Source organism: Leptosomus discolor, chromosome 5 (genome assembly GCF_034619465.1).
Source record: "Leptosomus discolor isolate bLepDis1 chromosome 5, bLepDis1.hap2, whole genome shotgun sequence".
In the NCBI taxonomy this organism is placed as follows: domain Eukaryota; kingdom Metazoa; phylum Chordata; class Aves; order Leptosomiformes; family Leptosomidae; genus Leptosomus; species Leptosomus discolor.
The window spans coordinates 32,054,292-32,070,958 of NC_141395.1; the positions used below are offsets into that span (position 1 = coordinate 32,054,292).

Consider the following 16,667-nt stretch of genomic DNA (forward strand, 5'->3'; position numbering starts at 1 on the left):
AATGGACTAACAAAATGGTAGGATGGCACTGAGAAAGTCCCAAGAAGTAAGGTTTAGTTCTGTTGTATGTTTTTAATGACAGCTGGCCTTGGGTGTGCTTGTCTGCAGTAAGGGTAGGACATCTTGTTCCCTCCTTCCAGGGAGGAGAGCACCGCAGTACATAACATTGTGCATCCATGCCCCAGTTCCCAAAGACTACTTGGTTTAAAGTAGTTGTCTCTACTGCAATGTGTAACAGCGAGGGAGGGACAGGCAGGCACGAAGAACCACTGGCTATAGCTGCAACTGCTGTGCTCAGATTATACTACTCTGTACACTATGCACGTGCCCCTTACGTTTCATGTCTCTTCAGGCTGTGGTGGTTTTTCTACAGCAGTTGCTGGTCAGAGTTCAACAGCAGCTGGAGGCTTTTGCCATTAATTTAGGTTAAAAGCACCTGCTCCTCCGTGCTTGGCAAATTGTTCCGGCTCCCCAAAGCCAGGATGTCAGCTTCCCTGCGCTCGGCCAGAGTTGGCCAAGTTGATGCTGTTAAGTTACATTCACACTACTAATAACTTACACTTGAGTTAATATGTTAGAACGCTGAAAAAAAACATAAGCTTAGATAAGGCAGAACCTACACCGTGATTACACAAACCGTTTGGCAAGTTAATAAACAGCAGCCTGAGATACCTTGTGTTAACAGTAGCTGCCCATTGTCTGTTACTGGTAACACTTGAAGTTGTACTTGATTGATTGCAGCTTGAACGTTGGGTGTACATCTGGCTGGACGGGTGTGTTTTGTACAGTATAAAATCCCACACAAAGCTCAGACACAAAACAGATGCCCCAAGGAGGAGCATGGCACCTCTTGTACAAATGAAGTGTACAAACAAGTTTGTAACAGGGGCTGTTAGAATCTTTTTCCTTTTATGTCTGATGAACTTCATGAAGCATTAGCTCCCGAGGTATGTTTGTTTCTGGGCCGTGGAGTTTGGATGCTCTTCTTTCAAAGGCAGCTACCATCTGCTTTACCACTTCATCAAAAAATAGCGTAGCGAGTTTTGAGTGTAGAAGTGAACGAAATTCAAAAGAAACCTGTTGAAGAAAAGAGAGAGTAATTGTTTTTCTTGTATCTGCTGTTGTGGTAAAATGCTGTTACAAATAGACAACTTCATTCAGTCTGCAAGTAAGCTGTGGGAGAAAGAACAGTTAAAACTGAGCTACAGGTGAGCATCTCAAGAAAAGCCTTGTTCCTTGGTCAGAGGACAGTCTCCCTGGGCTCTTCAGTTAAAAGAGTGTTTTTGTTCAGTTCTCTGAAGTAATTATTTCCATTTATCTAAACTATTTTACTTAATAAATGGTGCATCACAAAACACAAGATTGGAGATAATGAAAAACTATCGACAAGCAGTAACTCGGTTACTTTGTGCACAGAACCCACTTGGGGGACAAAAGCTGGCTGAAGAAAATCCTGCATGGCAAGACAGCAGACTTACAGGTAAGCTGGAGCAAACCCAAGAGGCATTTAAAAGCAGCTCGAAATAGCTGGCTCTTAAATACCAGCATTTCAAATCAGTCTTCCTGTCTTGGTAGCTGTAGCTATGGCACGTTCAAACAAGAGCCGTTTACTAACTAAAGCTATGAATTTGGCTCTGTGTGCCATGTCTGCTACCTGTCCACCTCCCACTCCCAACCTTTGCTGTCCTGACAGGGACAGGCAGTGTCAGAGTACGGGCACACTGGTTAAGGCCTCTGTTCCACGCCCGTGGGCCTGTTGCAGTGCTCCAAACTTCACTGATATGTTTTCTCTTTGCTGCTGAGTCTTGCAGTGAAACTGAAGCTACAGCAGCAGTTTACGGTTATGGCAGGAGCGCAGGGAGTTCACTTTCTCTCTCCACCCTCAAAAGAAAAGGTCACTTTGACATCAAAGAGCCTTTTGTGCTGTGCTGGCCTTTGGTTTAGTTAAATGGTGTTCTCCTAAGGCTATGGAATTGCACTGTTTTGGAGTACACAGCTTCCCAAAATGATTACAGAATTTTCAGGAAAAGAAACAGGTTGCTTTTCTGTGATTTTATTACTCCTGCTAATGCATGTCTTTTTTGGATTGAGATTTAAGTACTTTTGTCATTCCTGAGAAAGTGGCAGATTAAGCACCAAATGGCACCAACACGGCTTCTCTCAAGTTGCTTACCAGTAACACGTATTACCTGGAAACAGTAGCATACAAGTAATTAAACTACTTGGACTGTAAGCTGAGTATAGCTTCCTTTACATTTGCTTGATCTCAAGCATCAGTAAAATTAACGTCCCTTTTGAAAGTCTGGGAGTTGTCATTTAGGGCACGTAGAGTTCTGCAGAGCGGGGATGATGAGTTTGGCATTGTGTTCAGTAACTACATAACAACTGGAGGTAGAGTACACATTTAGAGTTTGCAGGTGGCAAAAATGGTGTTGTGCTTCTATCTCCACCAGGCTGGCAAACCAGTGATGCAGTAGCTTGTGCGAACCAGCATAACCCAAAACTCAACTTACATTTTCTAAAGCAAACAAGCATTCTTAAAATCAAAGTTTTCTCTCTAATATTTGTAATTGCACAATGTGTTTTGAGACATTTGTTGTGAAATGCACAATTCTCCCTATCTGCACAGGCCCAGAGGCAAGCAAAATGCCAGATCTGTAACTAGCAAGGGTTACAGTCCTTAAGGACTCGCCTTTGTGAGGCAAGTCACCTTGCTCGGCCCTGCTCAGCTGGCTACGTTGGCTTCTGCTACCTCCAACTGGGGTAAGCAGTAAGAAGTATCGATAATGTTTTCCCAAGAAAGTGAAAAGGTCTTATTTTAAGGCCAGTTTTGACCCCCTTTAACTGAAGTTTGACCTGAAACATCAAAAGGTGGCTTTGGTATGGGGGGGTGGGGAGAGGGAGTTTTCTGCACAGACTCAGTATTTAAATTATAGAGTTTAAACACTTGCTTAATTCAAGTTGTCTCAACTAATTTATGGCTTGGCTTAAAAGCTAGCTTATGTGCTGGTCAGTACCACGAACTGGCACTTAGTTGCCTGGAGAAATTCAAATACCATGAGCAAATAATATGCAAACATCATTGGCAAATCCCATGAGAAATATATTTCTTTGAGTGCCTATAAACTAATTTTACTGTTAAACTGTATGAAGCACAATACAGCAATAAACTGAAATTTATTAATCCGAGGAGATTAATGTGCTAGTTCACAAATACTCCAAAAGCTCTTCTTCTTATTTACACAAGATAGTTTTTAAAGCAGAGTATCCCAGTAGATGGCAGCAAGATCAGCCCACTTCTGTGTACTTTTGTAGCCTGTTCTGAACTCCAGCTTAGCTACATGCTCAATGCAACACCTACTCTTAACACTATAAAATGTAAGAAAAAAATGTGATGACAAACTAAATAAACAAAATGGAAAAACAATAACTTGAGTGGAAAACAACTTGTCTAGGAGTAACAGGCTAGATCAGACACCTGATTTAAAGCGCAACAGTTTTGAGCTGCAGTGGTATCCCATCATCGAGTGGAAAGACAGCAAAAATCTATTATACCTGTATTGTCGAAGGAAGGAGTAAGACTTAAAATACATTAAAGTGTAAAATTGGAAGCCAGGAAATCAAATTGACCAAACTGCAGGCAAAACAGCACAGATGGGAGAACACCTACTTCCTGGTACCACAAGCACTTAGGTATTTAATTACACTGTAATTACTGTAGAGTAATTAAAGGAAATAGCAAAGTGTGTTTAGTATTTCTCCCTCTGTATTTGACTGTCTAAAAACTTCAGCATGTCTCGTGAGAGATACCAATCCCTAGACTGTTTCATGATATGTGGATACCTCACAGAAGACTGCTGTCTCTAAAGGACACTGTAGTGGTTTCCACGTGGTAAAGTTTGCAAAACTTTTTGGGGTATTAGTGACTAAAACTAACTTGTTTTCCATGTGCATGTGTTTTTTTTAAAAAAAAAAAAAGTACCAGGCATTTAAAAAAAAAGCACAGTTGAAGATACTGTTTCTATGCCCTGCTCCTAGCATGGGGTAGTCTTAATTACAATACTTACTGAAAAATCCAGTGTACATGTCCTTGGGTAACCAGGGATACCTGGGCTGAAACGCCACACTGTTTCCAAGTGATTAAATAGTTTCCCATCTGTGCAGGATGCCTAAAATAAAGTTTAAAAAGTCAAGCTACAGTTAGGCTTTTACAGATGTGACAAATAGGTATTAACTGAAGCTTGCATTTCCATTCTGTTACACAGTGAAGGTCATGGCAGTCAAAATTACTCTTACAGTGCAGCCAGCATGAGATCCCATTTGCACAGTGTCATTTACAGCAAAATAATTAATTCCTTTCAAGGGAGAGGAAAAATTTTCATGTTGAGTCATAAAACAGATCTTTAGGATAATGTATGGAACACCAAAATAATGCCAATGCTATATACCAGAATTTTGAACACCACTGCTCTAAGCAAAGGATATAGATATTTACTGGGTTTATATATTTTTTTTTCATTACGTGTATAGATGTTTTATATACTGATATACAGACTGGTAGTCTTGGGCTACAGGAATGCTTAGCATCAAAACAAACCTGATCAAAGACAAACTCCAAACATCATCTGTCACAAGATACTGTTGTGATCAAGAGTTACCACAAAGTCACTAAGACTATAGACTCAAGTTCATAGACAGCTTATGTGTTGGCTTTTAGTTACCGGCAAGCCATATTTAAGTAACGTTTCAGAAGTGCTTGCCTACAACCCACCTTTAAAACCATAAAGTATTTGCAGTAGTTGGCTTCATAGTTTCCATGACAATAGGGTCCTTATTTTCACTCACTTTGCTTTTAGAACATATAGTTAATTCTGTGTGGCTATGTTGATAATAGAAAAAGATTGAAAGACATGTTCCTCAAAACCATCCAGATACGTAATCTCATTTGGCTTGGAATTTCTAGAGAATTGCTGTAACTTTTTTTAACTCTTTTCTTACAAGTTCTTACCGTTGCCACGAGCAGCTCTACTCCAACAAGACTGCCATGATGAAGAGGTGTTGCTTATGGTTTGAAAGCCACGGTAAGGTAGGCCATCTCAAAGACTAATCAGCAGCACAAAAACACCTACATTTTTCTGCCCAAGAATAAGATGTAGTGCCTTGCTACTTCTACAACAGAAAGGGGAGGAGTAGAGGGAAGATTCGACGTGAAGAGCTGGGCTTGCTTTTCCTGCTGCTGCCAAAAGGGGAGCAAGCACGGGAAAGGCGCCAGTGTGTCCCACTTGCTCCCAACCTATAAGTAGCAAACTCACTCCGTGCTTTCCTCTGCGGCAAGAGCTGCTGCTACCAGTGTGATTTTTCCATTGCTCAAGTGCTGCTGCCGTAAGCAACAAATCCGTGCTCATTTTGTCACCACCAGTAGCTCGCTAGACCACTATGCAAGATGCCTTTGCCCAGAGTTTTTTCTGAGGACAATGAAGTAGTTGAAACACAGTCAAGTCTCTAGAAATGTTCCTACACTTGTATGAACAAAAGGTAAACTTCTAGGGAACAAAATCCCAGCAGAGAAAATGCTAATAAGCCTAGGAGAAAGAAACCTAAAGAAACTTTTCCTCACCACTTTCACGGTCTTTTCTGAGACAAGAAATCCTCCTTTGAGTGAATTAGACGGGAAAGAGTTGGTAAGCCAAACTGATAGCTACGAGAAAGGCAATAGCCAGTCTTGTCCGGGAAAAGTAGAAATGGAAAGCAGTCAGCATGTAAAAGGCAGATTTTCCATTGTATCTGCTCAATTTTCTTAATAAAGGGAGACTTTTTTTTCCCCCCCAGAATCAGTAAATGCCTTGAATAAAGGCACTTTGTGTATCCTCTTTCCAATTCATGTCTCCCCTGTACTTAAGAAACCCAGCTTCTGTTTTGAGCAGTGTCTCTTAAGAAGGTGGCTAGAAAAGAACAGTGAAATAGGATATCCAAACAGTTATCCTGAACAGCAATCAACGGTTACAATTCCACTAATTACTCCAAAAAACACAGTCAAGATTTGCCACATGAAGGAAGAGGCAGTTTTGCTGTAAGGAATATGTTCTGAGCTGTTCCTAATCAAAACAAATTTGAACATACAAGGCAAACTAGCCAGAAGATACAGACATCATTTAAAATTTCTCCCTTGACATTTTTTATTATTGCTGTTGAAAAGCTGAAAGGAGGAGAAATACAACTGCTTCTCTTCTGAACAAATAAATTCTAAAAAATTGACTTAAAATCCACTCTTCTGTCTTCTCATCGATACACTGAACAACAAGTTCTTCAGCAGATCCTATGCTTAAGTTTAAGACTGTGCATATTAGCTAGGTAAAATTGTCAGAAGAAAAGTAACGACAGAAATCAATTTTTCTCAGGCATCAAGCTACAGTTGTCAAAGATAACTTTTAAATCAGTATTAATTTTGCATTTAGAGAGGCTTGGACAAAATTCTAACAAAACCAAACAAAAATGGTATATCTTAATGGCTGCTGGTTTCCTTCCCCCCCTCATTTGGCAGTTTACACTTTAAAAGTACATTAAAATTCTCTTCCGTTAACTTAAGTCTTTAAACAAAAGCAAAACAAGTTTTGAGCCACACAAAGCACTTCCAGCATCAATTTAGTTTTGAAGCGCCAGTGAATGACTGGAATTTCAACAAACAAAAGTTACAGCTAAGAGAAACACAGTTACCTTAACTAAATGTGGTCTCACTAGGGTAACAACCGATGTGTATCTCTCTACTACAGGAGGGAATCCTATTTCTAGCTGTGCTTTGCAGTATCCAGAGCGCTTCGATAATATATCTGACTTTTTACACCAAGGAACAAATAGTTTGTAATTCTCCACAACAGCAACAACTTCATACATTTCCTGCATAGAATACCTGGAAGCAGAAACACGAACATTAGTTACAAGGTATTTCAACTTCAAATTCAGTATTAACAAGTTTCAAAGATGGTATAAATGGCAGTTTAGAAGGTGAACGTAGTCACCTGAAAACACTACCACTGTTTTTGGCAATTAAAAAGAGAAAAAAAAAAAAAGTAATAAACTGGTAAAAGTCTTTGTGTAAAGATGCAAAACACCACACAACATTCGGCAGTAAAGTTAGTGAACAGTGAACCTGGTGTCTGCTAATTTCTGCAATTATCCGGTAAGTACACACACATTTAAAATGGAAAAACAGTTTTTCCAGCACAGTTGTATCATTTCAGTAGATCTTAGACATTCCACATAAAGAATCCACACTTCATGGCTATTCATAACATTTAAATAGAGGAACACTATTTTCCTTATTTTGGCACAAATGAAAAAAGCTTAATTATAAAATGCATGTAATGGAAAAACCTCACAGCATCACAGAATGGCTGACGCTGGAAGGGACCTCTGGAGGTCATCTCATTTAGCCCGCCCCTGCTCAAGAAGGGTATTGAAATCATATCAAAGAATATGATGGCAAAGTATTACACAGCTATGGGTTTTAATTCTTAGTTCTGACTCAGAAAAGAATTGAAGCACACAATTAATTCCATCTGAGTATAAAATGAAGCATATGTTCAATGTTAGTCAATAGTCAGTACTATTGGACAAAGGCTCTCTTTAAATGACTGTGCAAAATCTGTTGCATTTCAAGAACGATCACATACCTGACTGTTAAGCGTAGTAAAAAAAAATATGCTAAGAAACAAACAGTTCATACTATTGTGGACCAGAACACTGGAGGCAGATCCCATTCTTGTCAAATTAACTGGAATTCTCCCACTAGCTTTAAGGCAAACAGAATTTCAAAATCTTTTTCTATGAGCCTAAGATTCTTCATCACACAATTAATTATTTTCCTTCTTTTAAAGAAAGAAGAAAATCTCACGAAGTGAGAAGTACAACATAATCTAAGTGCAAACATCAGCACATATCTGGGACAGAAGGGAACAAATGAGATTTTTCACACCTGTTGGTTTATTCCCATTTCACCAGATGAAATTAACAGCGTGTTCTTCCCTTTCAGGGTTGTTCCTGTTTTGTCATAGAATAAAAGGATTGTTTCTGCTATTTCTCTCCATGGGCCAAGGGGTTTGGGTTCCTACATTTTTTATACTCAATTTCAGACTAGAAAAGCCTGATCTCTACAAATTCTGAAAGTCAAAACTCCTTCCTTGTCTCCAGTTGGGTAGAGTCATAGGGCAAGTGTCTTCAGGGATGCTCAGTCTTTGAACTTCTAGCGTTTTTGATTAATCACAGCAAACACAAAATCAGTAAGCATACAAAGTCTCTTTCCACAAGTTGATACAAACCCTATAATTCTTCTTTCAGAATATTCTTTTCTTTTATTTACTAGTGGTGCAGCAATGTTGAAGAAAGTTCTTGAAAAGGTATGGCTCATTACAGGTACTTGCAAAGGAGAAATTCTGGTCATCAGAATACCACAAGAAGCCAGGTGCCTGCAACAGTGAAAACACTTTTAGATGTGTTTCATATCAGCAAAATAAGTCACGACACATTCACGTGAGGCAAACAATCTGGTGTATAACATTGCAGGAAATGTCAGGTTCAGATGCAAAAACAAAGGTTCGTAACAGCATATAAACTATTAAAAACACAAGGGGGATTTTTTTTTTTTCCCTTAGGAGAAACTAAAAATAGCCCCTAGTCACGAGAAAAGTAACTGGCAGAGTAAAATACAAAGGCCCCGTTAAACATTGACTTCCCGGCAGCCTGAGTCCATGTACAAGCCTCATATGCACTTAATTTGCAGAACAGGCTTTTTTTTCAACAGCAAAATCAAGGAAGAGAAGGTTCCACTTGCAAATAGAAAGCTGAAATCTGCTATAATCCCTCTGGTGCCATCCTTCTCTCAAAAGGACAGTTTCATCTCGAAAGTCCTTTCAGAAAGTGCATTGCTTACCCAGCTTCCAAACTTGCCTTCAGAAAAAAACAACCAAAACATTGGACACAGTGTTTTTACAAATAAAACTTAAATTACCTTTAAAAATGCTAGTAATTCTAAGACTGCACCTCAGTGTTCTTTGTTTGTGAACAGCTGCACTAAAATCTAACAAATATCTATTGTGATTAATAGGTCTGTTCTGCTAAATTACTGATTTTTGCCTAGATCAAGTCAGTTACACAAAATACTACCTCAAAAGCTTTGACTTTTGGCACCAGGAAGTTAAAAAATGCCCCTATTTACTGTCAGTGATTCCACAAACATAAGTTAAAGAGCAATCTAGGTCTTTTACTGTCCTTTCGCTAATTAAACAATCAGGACTGTACTTCTGGATTCACAAAGTCAAAAATGGAACCAGCCTTCCTCACTTAGCATTAGGTTTGTTCGGCAGCTTGTTTGGTTGTCTTGGTGGGTTTCTTTTAAACACAATGAACAGCTAGCTGTATTTTGTACTAAGCACCAAAGCAGTCTACCAAATTACAGTTACCAGTTTTAAACAATTAAAATTATTACTTACACCTTTAAAAATCCAAATAACTTTGAATTCTAAAGAAACACAGTAATAACATGGGACTAACCACATTACCTTATACAGTCACTGTATTAGGAGATGGGCAAATAATCAATTGGTATTGAGTTTAGAGGAAAATAATCATCATCATCAGTTGATTAAAAACATCAGTACAGACTTTTTAAAAAAGAAATAAGCAACTGTGATACGAAGCAAGATGACTGACACCACAGATGGTAATCACTGCTGTTGAAGAGGAATTACTGAAGATGGGACAGAAGTCAAAATTAAGAACGAATAAGTCGACTTTAAAAGTCTTTAGACAACAGACTCTGCATATGTTTCAACCATATTTCAACGGATGTACACAGTGTCTTGTTTTTTTCCACGCAGACTGGACAAGACTGTTAAGAAAAGCAGTGCTCTGACAGAAACGCTGGAAGGGTGCCAGGAACATTGTAGCTGCCTCAACCAAGTTCACAGAAAGTGTTCAAATGTTTGGGCCAGACCCCATTCTGGAGAGCTAATGTAAATTACTTTCTCCATCTGGGGCTAGGTATAGTACACAGTCCAGACTAGCTGCCAGGTCTCTTCTCTTGGTTTGTTTTTTTACTGTAATGCTATGCCAGTATATTGTTTCATACAGGTTTATCTAGACTTGTTTCAGCTACATGGCTTGAAAAACAATCTTTACAAATAATCTTTCAGCTGCTGTAAGCCAATGTCCTTTTCACAATTACACTGACTTTCAAGGAGGGCAAGGTTAAGAGAGGTTATAATGCTAACAAGTATGGTGAGACTTTGTCCGTCCCACCATTTTACCTGAAGAAAAACAGATGCTGTGAGAATGTGCTGGGCTCGGTGCCAGCTCAGGAAAGCATACCTCTTCAGGAAATCACAAAAGTGAGGATTTCAATGGACTGTCAAACACGTTTGGAGAACCTGATCCAGGCCACAGAAGAAAAGCCAAGTCCATACTAGAATTCAGACACACCTACCACCTCTGTGTTTATCCTCTGACAGTAACACCACCATATCCACTCTTCCTGGCAGCATTCAACTCCTGCTACTTGCTGCTTTCTCTCTAAACCTTTGGGCACTGATCAGAGTATCACCTGACTTACATGACCTGAAAAGGAAGCATTTACTGGTGTATAGCATACCTAAGTAAGTGATCTATATTCAGTGATTATTTTTAATAGCTACAAGTTTTCTAAGCCTAAACATTAACGTATTTCTGAAAAAAAGCATATCGAACTCCTGACTATAAAGACTGAAATTAGCAGTAGGAGCATGCTGGGGCAGTTGTGTTTACTGTTATCCCAACTGTCACTTCCACAAGGTTAGTGGTATCTCATGGCCGTTTCATGGTGCGAAAGACACGAGTTGATCTCATTCAAATTCTTTGTCAACAGCTGTTCACATCCCAAAAAATGAGCATTGCCACCAAGCGTACTCATTAGCATCCCAGTCTGAACAAGCACAAAGATTAATTTACCACCTGAGTCCTTGAAGTCTGCTACTCAGCCACCAGGTTGACAACAGGTACAGAATGTACAGCTATGACAACTGCAAGACGTGAAAGCGTACCCAGCTTCAAGGCTACAAATAATACAGCACCATTTTGGATTCAGCTTGCAGTTGCTTAAAACCAGCTGCCAAGATTCTTGCAGCTTACACTAGAAACATCTTCAACCTTAGTTTGCAGACACTTAATGAGCTTCCTTCTATTGAACACCTTTCCCAGTAACCAATTTTGCTCTCAAGACTCTAATAAATTACTTTAAAAAACCAGCAATTTGGTTTACCAGGATTGAATTATTTCAATATTGCAAACACATATTAAAGATGAAAGCACAAAAGATATACAGCAGGAAGTGTGGTCCAAGTAAGAGGACATTATACCTCTGCACAGTAATAATTATGCCAAACGACTACTTGACATCATGAACCAATCTCTATTCCACTTTTTCACTGTTTTTATGAGGATGACCAGAAAACTTTGAATTTATCAAAGAAACATAGCAGCACTACAGTAACAGTAGTAACAGGTGAACCTTTTTTTCTCCTAAGATTTTCAGATTGCACTCTCTCTCTCTCTCTCGTCTGCTTGTTCTTTTTCTTCCAGTTAGAAGATCAATTCTTCTGCCAAAGTATATTTTGTTTCTCAAGTTGTTCCAGGCATGTTTCCTTACATGTAATGGGGCGGATAAGGAACTTGTTGCATTACCTGAAGTGAAAAATATCTGGGCATCTTACTCATCTTTAATTTCTCTTATGGATTGTTCACAGTTATGCAACTGGCTCAAACAAAGAAGAGGCAAGTTTATACTCTGAAAATCGTTTGTTTTTCCATCGCCACGGACCGCGTTGAAAGGAGCCAGGAGCTACCGAAGCTGAGGGTGCCTCAGCCACCCCCGTGGAAAGCAGGGCCGGAGGGATCCGGGAGCACCGTCCCTCTCCCCTTCCCCGAAGCCGACAGCTGCTCTCCGGGGCAGCAACAGGCAGCGCCCCGCTCCCCCGGGCGGGGCGAGCCGGGCAGGGGCTCGCCCAGCACCGCCCCGCGGGCTGCAGAGCGCCCGGGAGCGTTCACTCTGGAGCGTACTGAAGGACCGCACTGAGGGACCGCGCGCCTCAGGCGGCCCCACCCCGCCCCCGGGACGGGGCCCCGGCCCGGCCCTGGCGCTACAGCGGGGCCACCCGGCGGACTGAGGGAAGCCGGGGCGGCCGGGCACGCCGAGGGGCGGTGCGGCGGCGGGGCCCCGGGACGGCACGCCACCTGCCGCGGCAGTGGGAGGAGCCGCAGCAGGGCCCTTGGCTGTCATCCCCGCGGTCACTCCGCCTCGCCCCGCGTACCTGACAGCGGCCGTGCGCGGCGGCGAGGCGGCGGCGAGCCCGCCGGCCAGCGCCCTGCCGAGCGCCCGGCCGCTCCGCGCCATCTCGGGCCCCGCTCCTCGCCGGCTGCCCCGCCCGCCCCCGCGCGCTGCCTAACGGCCGCCGGCAGGGAACCGCGCCCCCGCGGCACGGCCCAACCGCCTATCGCCGCGCGGGGGCCGTCGTCACGCGCCGCGGGCCAGCCCACCGCCGCCGGCGGGGCGGGGGCGCAGTCACGAGACAGCTCGAGGGGAGAGGGAGAGGCCCTTCGCCCGATTGGCCCAGCGGCGCGCGAGCCCGGCGCACGGCTATAATTGGGCTTGTGCGCGCGGGGTGCGCCTCATGGGGCGGGGCGGCAGGGGCTCGGTCGGCTCGGCCCCGCCCTTTCCCCCCGCGGCGCGTGACTGGGGAGGGAGGGGGTTCGCACCGGCCGGCCGCGCGCCCGCGGGGGGCGGGAGCGGCCAGGCCGGCGGGAGCAGTGGGGGCCAAACCCGCGCCGCGGCGGGAGGAGGTCGCGAAGCAGCCGGTAAGAGCCCTCCGCGGCTAGGCGGGCTAGAAGCGCCCTTTGACGCCCTTCCGGGCGGGCGGCAGGGCCTTCCTGCTCCCTGCGGGGCACCCGCCCGCCCCGCGCCGCCTCCCACTCCGCAGCAGCGAGCTGCTCAAGCAGACGTGTGGCTCGCCGGCGCTCAGCCTGCTTCTGCTCCGCGCAGGCCGAGGTTTAGAATGTCAACGTCGTTAAAGCTCAGCGGTGCCCTCGCAGACCTGACTGTGATCCCATAGCGTCGTTTTCCTACACATTGAAACAAAAACCTCCTCGTGTTACTTAAGCTTTCTCATGATTCACCCTTCCAATACAGCCTCCCTCAACAAAAGCATGTTTTGTAACTACCCTGTAATTGAAAAACTACTACTTAAATATCACTTGTCACATCGTATATTTCCTATCAAATGTGATACTATGTGTTACACATAAGTTTTTTAAAAATAGGTCTGCAAGATCTAATTCCATAAAGTAGTGTAATTTTTTTTGTAGTTTAGTGGCTGGTGGATTACTCGGCTCTTGACTGGGAATCTTGAACTGAGATGTAATACTTACTTCATAGTATTTACACATCCTTAACTTGAACATGTGTCTGGGCTGTAAGACAGGTGTGCAAAGGATTAGCCTTGTTACACCCTCCTAAGGTTTTGGTGGGCCTGTAATCCCAAACAGGTTGAAACCTCAGTGCACACTCACTTATAGACAGTTTTAAAATCCAGCTGCTCTGTTTGTACCCTGTCCCCCTTCAAAAACAATACAGGCTGTATTTATTTAATGCTAAGGAAGGACGCCATCAGCACTAAACCAACTAGATGCCAGCCACAGCCTCTTGCGGGCCAGGGAGGATCACTGCTCGAGGAAGACTGGGTGTTTTGCTTCTCCACGGGGCTGGCACAGCCCCTACCCAATTGCCTTCCCCTGACAGCCCTGGGGTGCTGCGCCAGCTGTGACACAGGCCTCCTGTGGGCCTGAAGCCTGCTTCCCCTTGAGGTAAAACCTACAAAAGGACCCTCAGGCTCCCCCAGGGGAGCCCATGGTACTGTAGGAGCACGGATGACTGCCCCGTCCCCTTCCATCTGTGTCCGTCAGCCTGTCCTTACCAGCAGTGACAGACAAAGTGAGGGTGGTTTGTGTTCAGGTTACACACATAGCTACTGTGCTGCAGAACACAGTCAAACCTCTCCAAAAAGTTTATCATCCAAAGTGTGGTTTTTTAACTCGTGGGCTTTTCAGTGAGAAAAAGGATCCTTTCTACCTTACTACTTCTTGACATCAGACAAAAAAAAATGGACTGGAAGAGATTTTATTTCATGCTGTTTTTTTCTTGCTGATATTGTATGAGAAACTGTAATTAAGTTTCTATGAAGCTGAAACCTAGCTGCTGTTGTTAAGTATTTCCTCTCTTCAAGATCTTTTGCCTGTATCTTTAATAGACACATAAACATCAGTAAGCTGTTCCCAGCACTCAAAGCTAAGCACAGGCCTGGGGTAAATTGAAGGACTAGGAGTTTAGGCTCGGTTTGTGGCTTTTTACATAATGTCAGCCCATTGTGCAATTCTTTATAACATTGGGTGTGGGGAAAAAAATATTGAATACAAAGTTCTTTTTGGAAGAATTAGCAGGAGACTGTAATCAGAAGCATGGTGTCTTTGAGTGAACCACTGCCAGAAACTTCTACTGGCACAATAGACGGTGTCAATCGAGGACAGGCAAAGTGGCTGGATACTTTTTTCAGCAGCAGTGCCAGCTAGTGATAGCTTAAGCTGGCCATGAAATTGGACCTGAATCTCTTACGTAAAGCAGGACTTCACGGGTCTGTAACTTAGGTAGGATTCCAGATCTGCAAAGCTTCTGGGCTCTTAGATCCAACCTGTTCCCAATCCATACAGGGATTTCCGTGAAGTGTATGTACATGTGTCTGTGGGGGAAGGGGATGAGAACTTGGGCAGGCAAAACAGGACGGGCAAACTGCTCAGCTACTACCTTGTCTGTATCCTGTGGCAGCCATGCAACAGAGATAATGTTCAGGAGGCAAAATATATATCAGGACTCAGGGCTTTGACAGGCAGACACAAATTAAAGAACCCAGGGCAGCATACAGAATTTGGCAGGGGAAGGGGGAAAAGACACAAGCACTTTACAACGCTTCGTCATAGCACAACTTCCCTCAGAACACAGAAGCCCCTCTTTGGCGGGGGTGTGCTCCACAACTACCATTTAAAAGTGCTCCTTGGGATCGCAGACCCTGAGCTCAGTCCTGTTTAATAACAGAGGAAATGCAATATTGCAACTATTCTGCCTAACATGAGTTGGAAGTCATGCTGAAGAAACAAGAGAAAGTTACTGCGAATTGATCTTCAGTGAACCCGAGCATGTGACATTTACTTAAAATAGTTACATGCATTAAATTCTTGCAGTAGGGAATTACTGTCTGCCTCGACCTTACCCTCACATGTCCCTGGGCAGCTCAGTAAATATCTCCTTTTGTGGCCTATGAATATGCGCAAGTGCATCTTTCTCAAAATGCAGAACATGAGTATAATAATGCTAAGAGAAGAAAAAGAAGACCCTCTGCACCTTCAGATGACAGTTGCCCTTAGGAACATATGAACACATGTAGTTAATGTAAAATACTACAAGCAGAACTGTTCAGCAAACTTCTGCAAGCTAAGCAATACAAAGCAGAGACAGACAGATGTATAGATCAATTGAGTGGTCAAACATACATATTCACAGAAAACACACAGCCATGGCTTTACTTTCTTTAAGACAATCCTTAAAAAGCTGTAATGTGAACCACCAACTTTCATGAGGGGAATGATCAGTGAGTAGTGAATACGATTTTTACCATCATGCATTTATCTTCCTTTTTACAAATAATTTATACATTTTACCTTATCGGAAATTCTCAAGTTGATTCAACTTTGCTTGTTGCAAAGACTTCTGAGGAGATTAGAAACTTAGCAGTTGTTCAATAAAACTGCACGATGGTAAATAAGCTATGTAAGATTACATGTTCCACTGTGTTATGAAATAATCATGAAATTTGTTGTATGACTAAACAATCATGGACTTTGAACTTAGGTTGTGTGGCCAGCCTGGGCATTTTCCTTACGTTTGTGCTTACTACTACTGAAAGTTGAGAGACTAGAAACTTGACTATAAGGGAGAGTTTCCAGGGCTGTGCCTGTGGCCAGAATCAATCCTGTTCAGTCATGATGTATACTGGAGGCAGTGATGTTGAACCATGTACACATTACATCCACAGAACTGGGAAAAAAGTTCAGTTCCCAACTGAAATGCAGAAGCTGCAGAAGGACACTTATTGCAGAACAGCTAAACAAATTCTGTTTACATTCCCACCTAAGCCATGTTTCATAACTCTCTGATCATTCCTCCTGCTCTCTTCTAGACCATGTTGAGTTTGTCCATGTCTGAACTGCAGAATCCCCAAATGAGCTCCATTATCATGTACTTCATCAGGGGCTTTGACTGTGCTGAGTAAAGTTAACTGATGCTTTCCAGGTTTTCTGTGCAATGCCACTTTTGATGGCCTAGAATTAGATTTACTTCCTCTGCAGCAGCGTGTTGCTACTGATAGACATTTGATTTGCTATTCACATGTGATCGCCTTCTGATTATTTAGGCTGTTTTAAATTCAAATACTTCATTGCAAATTCCAGTATGTAGTATTTTCTGCTTTTTGTTATTAAAGTTCACCTCCCTGATCTTAGATTATTTCTTGTGTGGATCAATACAAGATGATTCTGAA

At 42.7% G+C, this 16,667-nt stretch overlaps 1 protein-coding gene across 2 annotated transcripts; it reads right to left on the bottom strand.

Moving 5' to 3' along the window:
- Window positions 1-898: 898 nt before the first annotated feature.
- COQ10B (coenzyme Q10B) lies at window positions 899-12,418 on the bottom strand. Of its 2 annotated transcripts, none has more exons than XM_086465708.1 (5): window positions 12,367-12,418; window positions 8,316-8,466; window positions 6,715-6,907; window positions 4,068-4,169; window positions 899-1,077 (listed from the first exon to the last, which is right to left on the bottom strand). In XM_086465708.1, the coding sequence occupies exons 1-5, from the start codon at window positions 12,416-12,418 to the stop codon at window positions 910-912; spliced, it is 666 nt and encodes a 221-aa protein (XP_086321834.1). In that variant the 3' UTR covers window positions 899-909. The 2 variants fall into 2 exon arrangements, with proteins under 2 accessions (XP_086321834.1, XP_086321833.1); XM_086465707.1 differs by having other exon boundaries at window positions 8,316-8,462; window positions 12,336-12,418.
- Between the last annotated feature and the right edge of the window lie 4,249 nt (window positions 12,419-16,667).